The sequence below is a fragment of the Grammomys surdaster genome, unplaced genomic scaffold, assembly GCF_004785775.1.
Source record: "Grammomys surdaster isolate TR1022 unplaced genomic scaffold, NIH_TR_1.0 205, whole genome shotgun sequence".
In the NCBI taxonomy this organism is placed as follows: domain Eukaryota; kingdom Metazoa; phylum Chordata; class Mammalia; order Rodentia; family Muridae; genus Grammomys; species Grammomys surdaster.
The window spans coordinates 5,864,390-5,882,764 of NW_021604650.1; the positions used below are offsets into that span (position 1 = coordinate 5,864,390).

Consider the following 18,375-nt stretch of genomic DNA (forward strand, 5'->3'; position numbering starts at 1 on the left):
AGAGAGAGAGAGAGAGAGAGAGAGAGAGAGAGAGAGAGAGAGAGAGAACACATATACACGCATCTCTAACTCTGGCTGAGGAAGACATGTTATCAGCAGTAGCTCAGGAGCCATTCACACACCCCACATCATGCTAAACTAGAGAGAGGTAAGGTCTTGAAGAAATGGTCATTCCATGGCTGAGGCAGGAAAACAAGAGGTAGAGCCTGTGTTATATGGCAATTTCCTGAGTTGAGACATTCCATATTAGAGATGAAACTCCTTAAGGTCCTAAAGGGAGGTTCATTCAGAGGCAGGAAGTAGACAATTCATAATTCTCAGGATGTCCCTGAAACTAAACAGATGCACAGGCCCCCTGCCTCTCTAAAGTCATAAAAAGCTAAGATGCTCTTAAACCAGAAGAACTGCCTAGAAATAACTCTCTGACCTTTTGAGCTGCTTGCAAGCTGTGCAGGGAGCTCCAGGATTCTAGCTGTCATGAGGCATCAGCGTGTCTGGGTGGGCTTAGAATCATCCCTGATCCTGTAACTATCCCATTCCATACCCCTATAAGGAATGCTAACAAACCTACTGGCTCACTAAGTTGGACTTCAGTATTATCCTTACTTTAGTCTGTCATTGGTTCCTATCAGTCAGGGGTGAATATATTTTTGTGACATATCTCCCCAGGAAAATTATCACACAACACCCTGAGTTAACCATGTGTCAGAAAAGGACAGGAACAAGCTTGTGACAGTTCATATTGACTTATAGGTATTTACAGTCATCATGGAAACACCCCTCTAGGCATGCCTGTGAGGGAGTATCTACCTTAGATTCATTGAGGTGGGGTCCTGAATTGAACAAAACAAAGAAATAGGCTGAGCATTGGTGCTCGTGTCTCTCTCTGTCACAGTAGCTGCAGTGTGACCAGCTGCCTCACTCACCTGCCACCATGCCTTCCCCGCCATGACACCATAAGTGCCCTCAAAGTGTGAGCCAAATAAACCTTTCTTTCCCTAAACTGATTCTGTCCAGTGTTTTGTCAAGCAATAAGAAAAACAACTAAACAATGTTCACATGCATTCCAAAGGGGCACCCACAGATCCAGACAGATGCCAACACCAGGTGTTATCCAATAATATCTGCCAGAAAGGAGAAACCTATGAGTCTAGCTTGCTATAAATAAAAGATAAACAAAAGTAGTTTTTCTGTCTGATGGATATGCAGCTAAAGGCAAAATGGAGGAGAATCTCTACTGGGCAAAGGCAAAAATCAATACAGACAAGAAATATCAATGCCACAGCTGCAGGTAAAATCGTGCATGGACTGGCAGTCTCGGGGATCACTAGTTCATTGCAACAGGGAAGAGGTAGCATTCACAGGGATGCCACTAGTCATGTCAAGTGGTCACCACAGGCCACCTGACAGGACACAGTGCCCACTGGACACAGCTTCCTAGCAGAATGGAGGTAGGAGCAAACCAAATTGAAGACATAACACTGACTCAGACCCTGTCTTCCCACAGACCCTGTCTTCCCACTTCCCTGCTTTTTTTTTTTTTAAAGCTTTCTTGGGGGTTGGTCACCCAAATCTACTGTCTCAGACACCCCTGGGGATGGCTGGGCATGAGTATTTAGAATAAGGTGTCCTCAGAGTGCTGGGTTCACCCCAGCTGTGCCCAGCAGCCCGCCTGCCACTTGCCAAACAGCAAATTTGGTATGAATGAGGAAACAGTGTGCCTTCCTCTGAGCGCTGCCCTGCCACCTGCTGGACACTTGTGGTAAATCTCCAAACAATGGCAGAAGGGGCTGAGAAGCTCCTGGACACCAGCAAAGTCCCAGGGTGTTACAATGTCACTCTTTGGACCCTTTGGTCTAAAAGGAAGGCTGTGAGAGAGAATGAGATCACTGGGGTGAGAAAAGTAGGCTAGCCAATGGGGCTAGACGTCTCAGCAATTAAAAGCACTGGTTGTTCTTTCAGAGGACCTGGGTTCAATTCCCAGCACCCACATGGTGGCTCACAACCATCTATAATTCCAGAGTTCCAGGGATAATACCCTCTTCCAGCTTCCATGGGCACTACATGCACATGACACACATACATACGTGCACATGACACACATACATACGTGCAGGCAAAATATCCATACACATAAAATATAGTAAATAAGTATTTTTTTAAAAAAGGCCAGGTGATAATGGTGTACACCTTTAATTCCAGCACTTGGGAGGCAGAGGCAGGTGGATCTCTGTAAGTTCAGGTCAGTCTGATCTACAGAGTGAATTCTGGGACTGCCAGGGCTACACAGAGAAACCCTGTTCTTAAAAAGTAAAAACAAACAAACAAGTTTGCCAAAACACAGACACACAGAAGACAGTCATGTGAGGTCACAGTATAGAACATGGTAGGATGATGACTGTGGAGAGGGTCACGTGTATACTGTGACCACAAACTGAGGTCTAGTACACAGGCATCGTAGAAAGTGTATCACAGATGCTCTTACATTCAGCTGTTTCAAGAGCTCTAAAATTTTTGAGAAGACACTGCCCTTGCCCGGGCCACCTAGGAAGTACAAGAGAATTTCCATCCAGGCTGCCCACACTGGATAAAAACCACTCCGTGGGTGGTATGAGGAGATGACCCCATACCGATGATGTGGATTCATAGAGTATGAGAGGTAGTAGGGTCCATGAGAGCCATTACGACCTAGCCGCTTAACCAGGCGGTTCCCTTCTCCCTGAGAAGCTTGGCTGTGCTGGATCCAACACACTGCAGGCTGCACTACAGCTGTATGTGTGTTGGAAGCGGGGTGGAGGTGGAGAGGAAAACAGGACTGAAAATTCCCACCTGATATCTTTGAGTGGTGGTAATGTATTTGGTTTCTTTAAGGAGGTGTGTGTGTGTGTGTGTGTGTGTGTGTGTGTGTGTGTGTGTGTGTGTGCGCGCGCGTTTCCAGGTGTCCATGCTGAACATGTATTTATTTTGGGACCAAGGAGAAGAACTAGTGGCATTTAAACAACAATCTTTAAAGATGTGAGTTCAAGGGCTGGAAAAGTGGCTCAGCAGTTAAGAGTGCTTCCTGTTCTTCCAAAGGACCTGGGTTCAATTCCCAGCACTGCCATGGCAGCTCACAACCATCTGCAACTCCAATTCCAGAGAATCCAGTGCCCTCTTCTGGCTTTCAAGGGTGCTGTACACATATGGCACACATATATGCAGGTGTAACACTTATACACATAACATAAAAATAGCTAACAATTAAAAACAAAATGAAGAAAGCTCCCTGCTCTTCCAAAGGGCCCAAGTTCAGTTCCCAGCACCCATGCTGGGTAGCTCACAATTGCCTGTAACTCCATGCTCAGGGGATCTGACACCCTCTTCTGGCTTCCGTGGATGCCTACATCCACAAGTTCAGGCCCCCACACATGCACACACACATACATACATGAAAATAAATGTTTATTAAAAGGTATGAGTTTGCAGATGTGAATTCAAACAAGAGCTCTAGCTATAGCAGGCAGGGGCACCTGCCCATGCTCACCTCAGCAGAAATGTCCTGTGCTGTAAACCTGGCTTCAGAACAGACAGCCAAGGGACAGTTCTGAGAACCCCAGAGAGCCGGTCAGGCACTTGCCATGTGTGCTTTGAGGAGCTGGTTCCCGTGGCCAGCAGGAGAAAGCAGACATCTCCACAGCAGGATGCTACATCAGATGGTGGCGCTACCCACAAAGGAACCAACTTTAAATCCTCAGCACAGAAATCTGGGGCTCTAGGGCTGTTCCAAGAGAGTCAGAACTAGTCTAGGTGGACCCTACAAAAACCAACAACCCCATGCCATTTCTTCCTCTGCAAACACAGTTGTACTAAGAACGGTTTCTGCTTGAGAGGTCTGCAGGTAAGATGAAGGAGAAGGCAATGAGATTAGACAAGGCAGTGTTCAGTTTAGTTCAGCCAACTGCTCACTCTGTGACCCTAGCCAAGTTACTTACCCTCTCTGGGCCTATCAATTTGCCTGCTAGCAGGAACAGAAAACACTCTGCTGGAATTATTTTGAGGGTATGTAAAGGGAGTGAGCAGAGCAGTGTTTAGCTGGGTAAGTGTGAACTGTGGCTGGAAGGATAACCTAGGAGGTGTTGGCTGTGTCTCCTACTCCTGCCAGGTCTGTACAGGGTCACCCTGTTTAGTAAGCACAGCAACCTGCCTCTTAAGAGAGACAAAACGGTTTCTAGGATAGATTGAAACTGACCACTAGAGGGCAGACCAAACCCTGCAAGAAAAGGCCGGATTCAGGCTTCAATAATCAACAGTGTTAAGTCTTGGCAAGGTCTCCAGAGAACTATGGTTTGCGGTTTGGTCTGCTGGGCTGAGAGACTGACAGGTCTGGGTGACACTGAAGTGGTGAAGTTCTCAATCCAGACCCAGGGTGGAACTTGGCATCTATGAGGCCCAGGAACAAGAGACAGCCAGGGTCCCACAGACAAGGGCTGTCCCAGGTAAGGACCAGAGTCATGTGGTTTAGATGAAAAGGACCAGACCTGTAAGTGTGGTGTCACTTGACTGTGAAGAGGGGCTGCCCTGGGGAACAGAGGGGCAAGAAGGCTGGAGGTGAGGCAGAGAGAGGGAGGGAGGGAGGGAGGGAGGGAGGGAGGGAGGGAGGCAGACAGAGATGCAGGTGAAGAAGCTGCAAATGCGCAGAGCAGAGGAGCCACAGTCACCCATCTTCTGCCCCAGGACGACAGTGCCTGCTATCACTGTATGAGCCCAGGACCTACTATCACATGGGGGCACAGAGTACATATACTTGCTTCCTACATGTCCACATACGTGTGTGCACATATGTTTGCGATTTTTAAAATATGTTTGTCTCCTGTCTGACTTCCCTAGTGTGTCAGAGTCTGCCCATCCACTGCATGCCTGAGGTGCAGTGGAGTCTCTGGCCAGTGCTTGGGAGATGGGGATGGGGGGCTATCTACAGGCCAGGAGCCCCATGAGGCCTCTGCAGATACAAACAAGCAGGTACCATGCACAAGTGAGCGCCAGACCGGGAGGCAGCTGAACCAATGGGAAGCAACTCTCAACTCTGCCATGCACCACGGGAGGGACTGAGCAGGCCTGATGGCTGGCTGTCACCTTGGCCCAGGGAGGGAAGGAGAAGCAGCAGAGATTGAGAGGAAAGGGGAAAGCATGTGGGCAAGATGCTACCCCAGTTCTCAGGACTGCAAAGTTAGGGTTCTCCAAAGAGACAGACTAGCTAGGATACAAACGTGCACAGCGCCTGCGCTCCGTATCTGTGAATCTGCCACCTATGGAGTCTACAGCCATGGATAGAAGAAATACTTGGGGAAATTTTGCATCTGTGCTAAACACACACAGACTTCTTTTTCTTCTTGTCCTTAAACATGGTAGAACCATTGTTCTCAAAGAACTCACATCACTCAAGTTATTGTATATCATGCCTGTAATCCTAGCCCTGGGAGGCTGAGGCAAGCAGGCTCCCTGAGGTTCAAAGCTAGCTTATTCTATGAAGTGGTTCCAGGATACCCCAGGCCACAGATTGAGACCCTGTCTCAAAAATAAAAAAAATTAAAAGAATAACCTTAAGATAGCTGAACAGGCCTGGGTAGATATGTACATAAATGCCACACAGTATTACAGAAGAGATTAGAGCATCTTGGTATCACTAGAAAGTCCTGGAATGGGACCCCCAAGGGTCCTGAGAGACGACTGTACTTTTAAATGTATATATGGAGGTGTGACGTCCACAGGGAGGCTGGGAGCCTAGAGAGCGGCTGGTGCTGTAGCTGGCGCCTGAAGGCATCTGGGACAGAGCTGGGTTTTTCTAGGTGCCTCTGGCTTCCCAGAAAGAGCCTTTGCTGATTGGACAGGCTCCACCGCGTGTGGAGAATCACATGTTTCCCTAGAGTCTACTGGTTTCTTAAACACCCGTCCCATCTTATAGTACACCGTCAGAGCAGTGCCTAGAACTACTCTGAGCCAGCAACCAGTACCATGTTCCAGCAGTCTGTCACCTGAAGTTAGGCACCGTGGAAAGAAAGTCCTTTACATAATAAGTATAAGGAATGGCAGCAGTCTCACATCAGCTACATGAACAATATAGTCATTATGCTTGCTGCTTCTAATCCCCACCCAGTGTGTGCTTGGGGTTCCAGCAGCAGGTGCTAAAGAGTACCACTCACACCATGAGGATGTGGAGACTTCTCCAAGCTGTGGGGTCCCACAATCCAAAGCTGAACCCTACAAGTGACAAGCCAGGGTAGGGCGGGACTTCCCTCCCTCTCTGTGACAGTCTGCAGCCATGGGCCCTGGATGGCACTGGGTGGGCATGCAACCCCTCCCTCCAAGAGAGACAGGTGTGGGGGATGGCACAGGCATTGAGAGATTGACGGAGAGACTAAGACCCACGATGCGCAACCGCCATATGAAGGCCAATGAGAGACTTCTGCTCTCTTCCCCAACCTTCCTGCCTGTCTGCCCACCCACCAGACCCTTTCTCCACCCAGATCAAAAGCTTTGAGTTCCAGGCTATAATCTCCAGCTTTAGAGGATTCAACATTTCTTCCACTAGCCCTCTGAGCCCAGCCAGCCCCACCTTCCCAGAAATACTGGCCCTTCCAGACTCAGAGCACTGGCTCCCACGACTGCTTGGCTTGTGTACAGGGCTCAGCTTGAACTCGGACCCTTCCTTCCTACACCTGGCTCATGAGAGATAGCCCCTCTAGAATCATCAGGCAGATTTCGTTTCTTGCCAGGGTCATAGGTGTCACACCTCCTGGCCCTATGGTTACAAGGTCATAGGTGACGCACCTCCCAGTTTCCTGGTTCCGAGATCATAGGTGATATATCTTCCAGCCTCATGATTAGAAGGTAATGTCTAAAAACCCTTGGGCCCTGTGCAAAAATATCAGGCCTCATCCTGGGTCCTGGTACCTTCTTTGCCATGTTCCTAGAACGTCAGGGCCTGGAGATCACGGACAGGGATGCACACCTTCAACCCCATCCCCACTCAAGCAACTGTTGCTGTGGATACACAGCAGCTTCATTCGGCCCCCTAGTTCCTCCTGCAGAGTGGGAAATGTCATAAATGCAATGCTGATGATTAAGGTAAACTGCAGGGCCTGGCACTCAGTTGCTCTGCGGGCTGAGTCTGGCATCACAGGGCAGGGATCTCAGCAGCAGGCATGGCGAGCAGAGTCGTACCTGGTGGATCTCGTGCCAGCCGTTCTCATCCTTGCAGCACACGGAGGCATGCTCGTGGAGAAGCAGCTCGCAGCAATAAGGGTCGCCCCCAACAATGGCTGTGTGATACAGTGGGGTGAGCCCATAGCTGTCCTTGTAATCTGGGGAGGCACCAAGCTCCAGGAGGGTCTAGGGGAAGAATTTAAAGTTGTCACTGGTCTCGTACACAGAATGACTTGAAGACACACGTGGGCTGCTTTCCCACAGGCCAAGCTGAGTCATGCCTGGTCACCTAATGTTCCCCCCCATCCCCCGACACAGAAAACTGGAGAGTCCTAACTGCCAATGGAAGTGACAGTTGATATTTGGGAATGCAGGAATGGCACCTGCACCCAGATGAGAGACATTTGGCAGCTGTGGCTTCTTGACAGGTTCCTGCTGGCACCTGGAATCCGGTATTCCAGAAGGCAGCTATAGAGAGCCACCAGGTAAGGAGAACTGTAGCATTTGAACTAACACAGAGAACAGTGGGACCCCAGTGAGTCAGGGGGAGTGAGCCTCTGGGAAGGGTCAGGAATATGTGGAATCTCCAGAAGTCTGTAGGAAGGCGCAGCTAAGGTGAGGTAGGGATGGCAGGAATGAGAGGAAAACCTCCATCTTGGATCAAGTTGCAGCCAGGGGACCTGACCTCCTCATCGGGAGCCACCTCTTCTCTGGACAATGCTGCATATGCTGCCAGACAGGGACAAGGAGCAAACACGTGGGAGAAAGGAGGATGGGGAATGAAGAAAGGGAGAAAGGAGGAGATGAATGCTGCCTGGCAGTGGGGAAAGATGGGCATGGGGAGGAGGGTGTGGGAAGGACGGAGAAGATGGACCTGAGAAGACAGGCATGGGAAAAAGGTGGGGTGGGAAGATGACTGTGGGTAAGACAGGTGTGTAGGGGGAACGGACCTGGAAAGGCAGGCTTGGGAAAAGGGGGTTAGGAAGATGGCCACAGGGGACTATGTGCCACACGGAAGTTCAGGAGAAGATGGGTGTGGGTACAGCTGTCTGGCTCCCACAGATGCAATGCAGGGGGCAACGAGGCTGTCAGTACTTCTACTGGACTTGAGGCCTCCTCTCAGGGACAAAGGCAAGGTTTAGCACCAACTCATGAGTTGGAAACGTGAGCCTTTCTGTGGACTACAGGGATCAGGATAGCACAAGGTGGTTAGTCCCAGAAGAAGCTATAGCACAGAGGGGGCAGGAGAGCCTGACACACAGCTGCCCTTTTGAGCTCCAGTGGGGACAGGATTCATGGTTCCCTGGAGAGAAAACCATTGTGAGGACAGCTCGGGGATCAGATAAAGGACCCTGCTCCCCACACAAAACAGGCTCGGGACATACCTTCAGGGCAACCTGGTTCCTCATCCGGGCAGCCTTGTGAAGGGCAGTCATCCCATCCCTGGAGCGGAAGTCCAAATGTGCACCCCCATTTCTGAGAGCTTTGATGACCTCCATGGAGTCATCAAGTTGGGAAGCCAGGGTCAAGGGTGTCTCTGAGGGGACCAAACAAAGAGGCATTTGAACAAGTGCAGGTGACCACAGAGATAAGAACTGGGGTCCTCTAGGTGCTATATTCAGGTGACCACAGAGTACTAGGACAACCTACAAGTTTCTGTGACCCAGAGTGACAACGCTCTACAGTAGTCATCCTCAATCTTTCTAATGCTGTGATCCTTTAATACAGTTCCTCATATTGTGGTGACCACCAACTAGAAAATTATTTCATTGCTACTTCATAACTGTAATTTTGCTACTGTGATGAATCATAATGTAAAGATCTGATATGCAGGATATCTGATGACCCCTTGGAAAGGATTGTTCAACCCCTAAAGGAGTTGCGACCCACAGGTTGAGCACTGTTGCCCTAGTGTCTCCATCTTGAGGAAGGGGAGGAAGCTCAGTGGGTAGGGTACAAGCTGCACAAGTGGGGGGACATGAGTTCAGATCCCCAGTACTCAAATAAAAGCTGAGTGTAAGTGTGCATGGCTGTCACCCCAGCAGAGAGAGGTAGATCCTGAGAGCTTGCTGGCCATGTCCAGTCAAAATAATGGGCCTCAGTTTACGTGAGAGCTGGTCTCACACAGGTGTTTGCAACAGTGTCTTGAAAATAGTCCTCATTTTTTACGTGTTGAAATCTCCTTGGTTTTTAAAACACTTTAGAACTTAGCAGCAACACCTAAGCAAACGTGGGTCACTTAACCTTAAAGTTATACACACACCATAACCCTAGAAATATCCTGGGACTGTTGTAACTGGGAAATAACCAGATGTCTTCCAAGAGACACCAGGAGGATGGGAAAGAGGCAGGACCAGCTGAGAGCACCAGCCAGGCTACAGGGATATAGCACACCAGGGAGGGTAAGAGGGGATGTAAGGAACTCAGAGCAGCAGCTGGAGGGTGTGTGTGTGTGTGTGTGTGTGTGTGTGTGTGTGTGTGTGTGTTCCATGTACAAGACAAGGGATCACAGGAATCAAGCATTTGGAGATGCAATCCCTCCTGTGTCAGGCAGCAACAACTATGGCAGTGAAAACCAGTCTGCCTCTGAAGGGTTGGGCGACCTCTAACAGGGTTCTCGAAACACTGATTTAGGAGGCTGAGGGGTCCCAGGATGGAAAATTTAACCAGCGAGGAATGATGAGTATATCGCAGACATGGGGACTGGAGGTGGGGCACACAGGCTGACTTGAGCCACCCTAAGTGTGAAATGCAAGATGCAGAACAAATACGCCATAGAGAACTGCTTTCCAGCTTGAGTTCAGAGGCCACAGTGTCAGCCAGCCAGCCACTCACTTGTGCACTGAGCCAACCCCAGTATCAGGAAACATGTTCCTCTCTAATACCGGCTGTCCTCATCTTCACCAGAGCAGCTGAGGCCCACAAGAGACCTCCACGGTCAGGCCAGTGGACATTCTCTCATAGGACAAGGGAGGGGAAGGTCATCAGACCCAGACCTGCGATCCAGCTGCTCCCACCTGGCCTTCCCTCCCAGGTGTGTGAAATTCTGCCCAGCCACATGAGATCTCTCCCAAGGCACTATGGGATACTCACTGAAGGTGAATGAAGCGGGACTCCATCGATGCAGATTGGGGACATTACAAAGTTGGGGTGGGGCTTTGCAGTGATGCAGCTGTCTCAGGGTCACTGACACTCCTATAAGGAACCCTTCACCAAGGCTCCTGTGAGTGACATCTCAGCCAGGCTTCTACAAGTGTCCCTTCACTGTTCCTGTCACTAAGTCTGATTAAGTCATTGATCTGGGCTGGGCTTGGGGTTGTTTCTTTGTTCTGATCTTTAGAGTGAACAGAAGTTCATTCACGTCTTCCCAGGGAAAGTTAATGCAATGCACAGATTGAAAAATAACAACAATAAAATATAACGAAGAAGCAACACAATGTCTGTGATTTTCACAGCGTCCATGAATCAGGTTTTATAAGCAATCTAGAGATGATGCAGGCTGCCAGGGGATGTGCACAGGTTCTGTGTGACTTGAGCGTCCCCCTGGAGCTCAGACCTGAGGGATCCTAAAGCCCATTCCTCAGGGACACCTACATAAAGCACACAACCCATACGGAGACTAGGTGACCAATAAGTGCCAGCAGGGGGACAATCTCACAGGCAGACACGAGTCTCCATTGTGCCCTTCAGGAGGCAGGACATAACTCCCCATTCCTTAATAGTGGGCTGTGCCAACTGCTCCCCTTCCAAAACACACTGTATGGGACAGCCTTAGTGGGTGGCAGTCAGGGAAGAAAAGCTGCAGTCAGGGCCATGCTGGGGGAGGTCAGCATCATAGCAGTCAGTTTGGCCGACAGCAGGAGCCCCCACCCCAGGTGAGAAGGATGCTTCAGTTCTGCCATCTTCCTCCCAGCCCCACACTTCTTCGTGTTTACAGGATCTAGGTCCAGTCAAGAAGAAAACACTGGACAAACGTGCACGGAGGGACATCTGAATAAATACCAGGACAGTTTTTTCAAAGCTGCCAAGGTCATCAAGTCCAAGCAACCATCAGAGCCATGCAGCCTATAGAGACATGGCAAGTAAAGATGCCGCAGGCCCTCTGAAATCCTCTGACAGGAAGAAAACATTTAAGGAAACTGAGGAAATCAGAATAGTGCATGGGCTTTGTAATACTCGCATCTGGGTATGAGGGTCAGTGGTGGACACAGACGTCAAAGGGTAGCAGTGGGTGAGCGGTCTGCAGAAACCCTCCATGCCAAAGCTTTTCTAAGAAAGGCTTATTAAAAAATGAACAACAACAACAAAACAAAAACGTTTGGGCCAGAGAGATGGCTCTGCAATTAAGAGCACAGGCTGCTCTTGCAGAAGTTTTGATTTTGGTTTCCAGTACTTGAGTCAGATAGCACACAACTGCCTGTAACTCCAGCTCTAGGGACCTGATGCCCTCTACTGGCCTCTATGGGAACACACATACACAGACATGAACACACATGCACGCACACATGCGTGCACATGCATACTAACACATATACACATAAATAAAAATTTTAAAGTTAAAAAAAAAAACCTCAAGGCTCTTACATAGTAGGGTGAGGGACTTACTGCAAAGTCGCTCTGTTACTCACAGGCTTAGAGAAAATATTTCCAACAACAAACACAAACGTATGAGATGCTGACATCCAATATGCACAGAGAAGCTGTAAACTCAATTAGCCCCCTCCCCAAGTGGGTGAGACACTGGAACAAAGTCCTCAACAAAGAGAAGTGACAGGTGACTGTGCCTGGGGGGGAGAAGACGGCCAAGCACGTGGGGTGTGTAGACAGTGATGGGGTCCCCGACGATGCTTGGTGGTGGGTACAGGAGTCACACACTTGGCAAACACCACAGAATCTGTGACCCCCAAGAGTGGCCCAAGTGTAACCCTTGAGCCTCAGTTGTGACAAACACACCACAGCAGTTTTGACTGTCAGTGACAGAGAGGCTGGCGCAGGTGCATGTGGGAATAGTCCACACTCAGGGCTAGAGTTAATTAATCAATTATTATGAGACATGGTCTCATGTATCCTAGGCTAGTTTCCAACTTGCTATGTAGCTGAGGATGGCCTTGAATTCTGGATCCTCTTGCCTCCCACCCTGAGTGTTGGAATTGCAGGTGTATGCCACTACATCTGTTTGTTGCTTGGGCAGTAGTCGGGCTGGAACCCAAGACCCCAGGCAGACAGGCTCTATATGCTCTGGCTCTGAGCTACACCCCAGCTGCCCAGTGGGATTTTTCTGTGACCCTAAAATTGGTGCTTTATGGAGCCTAGACCCAATCCCAGATTCATTTCCTTCACAGGCTGCCTTTCCTGGTTCACCTTCCATATTTGATGAACCTTATCTTCTAGCTCAGGAGCTTCCCATGCTCCTCCAGGAGCAGGAGCATAAAGAATTGTAAAATAACTAGGTACTGCATCTGAGTTCTCGCCTAACAATAGGCCTCTTTATTAGAACTCCAAGGACCAACCAGACGCACCCAACTCACTGGAGGGGGGAGTATTTATGAACTGGCGTCAGGCTGCCTTCGTTTGCGCATCTCTCGTGTCTGCAGACTCAGGTTTATGAGGTCTCAGAACCCCGCTCCCTCCAGACACAGCAATTCCTGGGGTATTGATCATGCACTGTGATTCATTGTGTGACAGATACAGACCGTAAGTCATCAGACAGGCCCCTCCACTCCCCAAGCCACAGAGCTCTGAGGAAGGGGAAGCAGAATGCCCACAAAAGCTTCTAATTGGGCCGTGTGGGAGCTGGATGGGGCTCCCCAGGAGTCTAACACGGTCATATGTGGGTGGAAACAGCATCTCTCCAGGATGATAAAGAACTTAGCTAGAAGCCACCCCCACCCCCACTGACAGCTCTGGAGCATCACTGCCCGGAACCTCTCTCACTTGGTGTGCTGCTTGGGATTTTTGTCAACTTGACCTAAGCTAGAGTCAGCTAGGAAGAGGGAACCTCAATTGAGAAAATGCTTCCATCAGACTGGCCTGTGGACAAGCCTGTGGCACATTTTCTTAGTTACCTATCGATGTGGGAGGGTTCACACCACTGTGAGAGATGCCACCCTTGGCCTGGATCCTATATGGCAGGCTGAGCAACCCATGGGGAGCAGGACGGCAAGCAACACTCCTCCATCGCTTCTGCTTCAGCTCCTGCCCCAAGGTTCCTGCCTCACATTCCTGTCCTGACTTCCCTTCACAATAGACTTCAACTGTAGGCTGCAGTAGAGAGCAGACTAGGACCAGTGGTGACCAGATCTTAGAAGTGAGTCCAGATGAGCGAAGTAGCTCTGCAGGAGTAGCCAGGCAGGGGACTGTGCAATTCCAAGCCTTTCTCAAAGGTTTTGGAGGTACGGCAAGTTTCCAGTTCACTAATCAGCTGCCTTTCTCTCATCTGAGCACACCTCAAAGCTCAGAAACCCATAGTGTGAAAGTGATGGACTAAGTCCCCTAGGGCTGTCACTGTGACTGCCTTTCCAGGCCTTGGAACTGCCATCCATCTCACATCCCAGAGGTCCCATCACGGCAGAGAGGGACCCCCAGGGACCCCTCCACTAGGAGAGAAGTCTTCAGTTTTCTCTCCATATTGTTTAATGAAATGGACATTTCCAGCAGCCATAGACATCTACTATTGATGATGGACCATGTGGTTTTAAGTGGCAAGTCACCCCACCGGGATTCCCATGTCACTTGCATGTCAGTCAACCCAGAATGACTGCTGCCTCAGTATGGCTCTCCCCAGTGCAGCTGACTCTGAGATGCAGAGCTGAGGTCTAGGCTGGTGGCATGCCTAGGCCTCCAGAAAAAAGCTGAATTTGACTCTCCTCGGGGAGCAAAGGTGTCTGGAGTGAAGCGAGTCTACTGTTCAGAGGGTGACTCAGAACGTCACCAAACCCAGCTTCGAGCTTCCAAACCATGGAAGGGATAACCAGAGTCTGCTAGAGCTGGAGGAGGCCTGTGCCCATCTGGAAAACAAGTGTGAGGCTGGGGAGTTAGAAAGCTCTGCTGCTAACGTGTTTGCTGTGCACGCACAAGGACTTGAGTTCAGATCCCCTGAACCTACATAAAAAGCCAGGCATGGGGGCATCCACTTAGAATCCTGGTGCAAGGGACACAGAGACAGGTGGAACCCTGGGGCTCACTAGCCAGCCAGCCTACCTAGCCTGGCTTGAGAGCACCAGACCAGTGAGACAGTGAGAGACCCTGTCTCAAAGAAAAGAGACATGGACAGGTCCAGAGAAACACAAGGTTGGCCTCTGCCCTACACACACACACACACACACACACACACACACACCTAAAATAAACAACAACAAAACTACAAACAATGTCTTCTGTCAAGCCCCAGAAAAAAGCCCAAGCCATCTGTGGGTAAGGTAGGGAAGGGCTTCTAGAATGGTGTGCCTCATATGTCTGCTGTGCCCTGCAGCCACATCTGGCTAGTCCTACCTTTGCTAGTGACTCCAGAACAGCCACCCTTGACCAGGAGTGCGGCACCAAGACCCACTTAGCATACCCGTTGCTTCTCTCCGGCATTTGCTCATTTTTATCAGCTAACAGCCTACATTGTAGCCACAGTTACACAGCTGTCTCTCAGTGCTCATGGACGACAAGGTCTAGGAGCCTGGGACATCTAGGAGACCCCTAGCTTCCCCTCATCTAGACAGGGTTTTACTGTATAGCCTTGCCTATCCTGGAACTTGTTTTGTAGTCCAGGCTAGCCTCAAACTCACAGAACTCCACTCCACATGCCTCTGTCTCTACCTCTGCCTCTCTGCTTCTCTGCCTCTCTGCCTTTCCCCTCTGCCTCTCTCTCTTCCTCTGTCTCTGCCTTTGCCTCTGTCTCTGCCTCTCTGCCTCTCTGCCTCTGTTTGTGCCTCCCAAGTGCTGGGATTAAAGGTGTGCACCACCACAAGCTCCTTCTATAAAGCCATGTCATATTTGACTTTTAGTCATCTCTAGATTATTCTAAGACCAATGGATTCCATTAAGAAGTTAGTGGATGCCACAGTCTGTTTCTTAGAGGGCAATGACAGGAGAGAGGACAGACAGGCTTTTTGGTTTTCTTTGTCAATCTCTGGTTAGCTAGATCAGGGTGTTTCGCTGAACACTGGCTGCATTTCAGAGAACACGGAATAATCATCACTTGTGGGCTCCGTGCTCTGAGCTTCCAGATCCCTCATACCCTGAGGGCAGAATCTCTTGGAATTTCTCTAAGCACCAGCTCCTTGCCCATCATTACTACCTCTGTTCTAGCTACAGATCGAGGCTAAGAGAGGCCACCACATGCACACTTCTGCTTCAAAACAGTCAGTGTCAACTGGGTTGTGTCCCAGGATGACAGCTGCTTCAAGCCCCAGAACCAGAAACCCTGATGTAAAAAGGGATGAGAGCAAAGGAGGAGGAGCTCCCATCAGGAAGAAAACCCCATTGCAAACACCAGCCTGCTCTAATGAACACAGCAAGGTGAGAGGCTCATACTGTCTGGTCCCTTATAGAATCTTCTAGAAACAGTCACCATGAAACACAGAGAGAGAACCAGACCTGAGCAGCTTACCACCAAGGCCAATGACTCATGATTAGGAGAAAACACAGGCCACAGACCTCGAGGACAGAGCCGCAGGCCTGAATGAAGGTCATTTGTGGAGACCTGAAGGCTCCAGTTCATCCTTGGGAACCCACAGGCCTATAGACCTTTTCCCTCTTTTCCCGCTTTTTTTTTTTTTGGTGATGGGGATAGGACCCAAAAGCGCTCTACCACTGGACTACACCCATGGTCCGTCTCTTATCTTTTAATCTGAGACAGGGTCTTGCCATGTGGCCCAAGCTGGCAGTGAACTTGCGATCCTCCTGCCTCAGCTTTCTGAGTGCTGGGGTTGTGGACATGAGCCATTCCTGACTATAGTTCATTTCCATATCAAGAATACCGGGAGCTGCGTGTCATTAAACGGGACGGGGCAGCTCCCATCTGTGCAGAGCAAGCCAGAGCCAACCCAAGGTCAATGCATGGGAGAATCAACTTAGAGCCATGGGGAAAGTGGGGACCAAACAGTACAAAGCCAGGACCCCTGAGGCCATAGGAGGCATCCTGTCACCACAAGGCACATAAACATCACTTTCTTCCCTTGGGAAGCTTCTTCCTTGGCCTCATGCCTGCTCATTCTGGTCAGGATCTCCTCTCATATCCCCTCGCCAAGACTCCTAATCTCCCCTGATATGTTGGATGTCACCACCATGCTTAGAAAGAGCTCTCTCCCAGTTCTCATGCTGCTTACAGATAAACCCAAAGAAACACAGGAGCAAAGAGGCAACCCAGCCCACATTAGGGTTCAGACTAGGTCATGCTAACTAGGTCAGTACCCAGTGGGGCCCACCTCAGCTTGAGGGGTCAGCCAGGCTGCCCCAAATGACAAACAAGATCCACACTATATAAGACACCTTCATATCTTGTGCACATAGTAATTTCGAGGTGTGACATGAAGCCATGTGGGAGCCAGCAGTGGACCTGGGGTATCCTGGGAGGAGAGGGAGGGAGAGAAGGAGAGAAGGCAGGAAAAGGGACCCCACTGCTAAGGTCAAATTTCCCCTGTCCCTGATCACATACCAGGCCAAACAGATCCAAGCTGCTGCGGAGACTCCCTGGATCTCTGCCTGATACCTTTGACCATATCATCCCTCAGCCAGTGTTCATCTGGGCTGTAGTTGAGCTACACCCAGTAAAAGCAGGAGATACTAGCAACATGGGAAGGTACTCTGGATTGTCCTACTGGCATCTAGTGGGGGCTCAGCAGCACCCCACAAAGCCTAGGTCTAGTTCTAAGATAGACCAGGTGTTAGCAGTGCCAAACCAAGAGCCCTCTCCCCAACAAGTGCAGCTTTCTCTCAAGGATATTTCAAGCCTAAGGAACTCAACACCCAGCAGGGGGCATAAGACATGTGCATGCAGCTGTTTGTGAGAAAGCCTGAACCCAGACAGAGGGAAAAACCCAAGGATGCTGCAGTGCTGGCTGGTTAGCACATGCACCCTAGGGGCTCTGCAGAAGGCCCCCAGTCAGCAGGCAACAGTCCAACACATGTATGGCATCTATTCGCTTTCTTCTTTCCTAACACCTAAACAAGAAGCACCTACTGTGTGTATGTATGCATTGAGGCAGAGGCTCAGACAGCAAGGAGAAAAATACAGGCCTTCAGATCACAAGTTACACGCCTGGGGAGTGTAGCAGCAATATTATCTCGATTTGACATAAGCTAGAGTTATCTGAAAGGAGGGAACCTCAACTGAGAAAACGTCCCATGAGCTCTAACTGTAGGGCATTTTCTTATTTAGTGATTGATGAGAAAGGCCCCAGCCAATCGTGGGTGGCGACTTCCCTGGGCTGGTGGTCCTGGGTTCTATAAGAAAGTGAGCTGAGCAAGCCAGTAACTGTGGCCTCTGCATCAGCTCCAGCCTCCAAGTTCCTGTCCTGAGTTCCTTTGATGATGAACCATGGCATGAAAGCCTACGCTGAATAAACCCTTTCTTCCCCAAGTGACTTTAGTCATGGTGTTTCATCACAGCAGTAGAAATCCTAACTAAGACAAGGAGCCACTTCAAAGCCCAGGTAATACCCATAAGCATAAGAGATGAGTGATGCAGAGTAACCTGAACCAAGGAGTGGATGATTGCTCTACTCACTAGAGTACAGAGAAGGCCTCCCTCATGAACACCCACCTCCAGTCTCCAGATCATGGAAATTGGGATCCAGGCCTCTGTCTAGCAGCTTGACCAGCTTCTCCACTGAGCGATGCTGAGTGTGGTCCATAAACTTCTTCAGATTGGTCTGGAGAAGAAACAAACAAACAAGAAGCATTTTTATGAAAAATGTATTTACAGGGGAAGGGGGTGAGGCTCAGTGGGCAGAGAACTTGCCTGGCATGAAGGAGGCCCTGGGCTTGATCCCAGTACTGCATAAACTGGATATGCAGGTGCATACCTTTAAACCCAGCTCCTGCTGGAGCCAGGAGGATCAGAGGTTCAAGGTCATCCTGAGATACACAATGATTTCAAAGCTAGTTGGACTACATGAGCTCATGTTGGATAAAAGGAAAAGGAAGGGAAGGGAAGGGAAGGGAAGGGAAGGGAAGGGAAGGGAAGGGAAGGGAAGGGGGGAG

At 49.8% G+C, this 18,375-nt stretch overlaps 1 protein-coding gene across 2 annotated transcripts in view; it reads right to left on the reverse strand.

The window, feature by feature from the left end:
* Shank2 (SH3 and multiple ankyrin repeat domains 2) overlaps positions 1-18,375 on the reverse strand; it is a 432,981-nt gene that overhangs the window by 338,784 nt on the left and 75,822 nt on the right. Inside the window, exons 6-8 of one of the 2 annotated variants that reach the window (XM_028771108.1) lie at positions 17,936-18,044; positions 8,568-8,719; positions 7,201-7,368 (exon numbers count right to left, since the gene is read on the reverse strand). In XM_028771108.1, coding sequence (XP_028626941.1) covers positions 7,201-7,368; positions 8,568-8,719; positions 17,936-18,044 — 429 coding nt within the window. Of the gene's footprint in view, positions 1-7,200; positions 7,369-8,567; positions 8,720-17,935; positions 18,045-18,375 lie in introns of those variants that run through there. The other variant, XM_028771107.1, reaches the window with a different exon arrangement.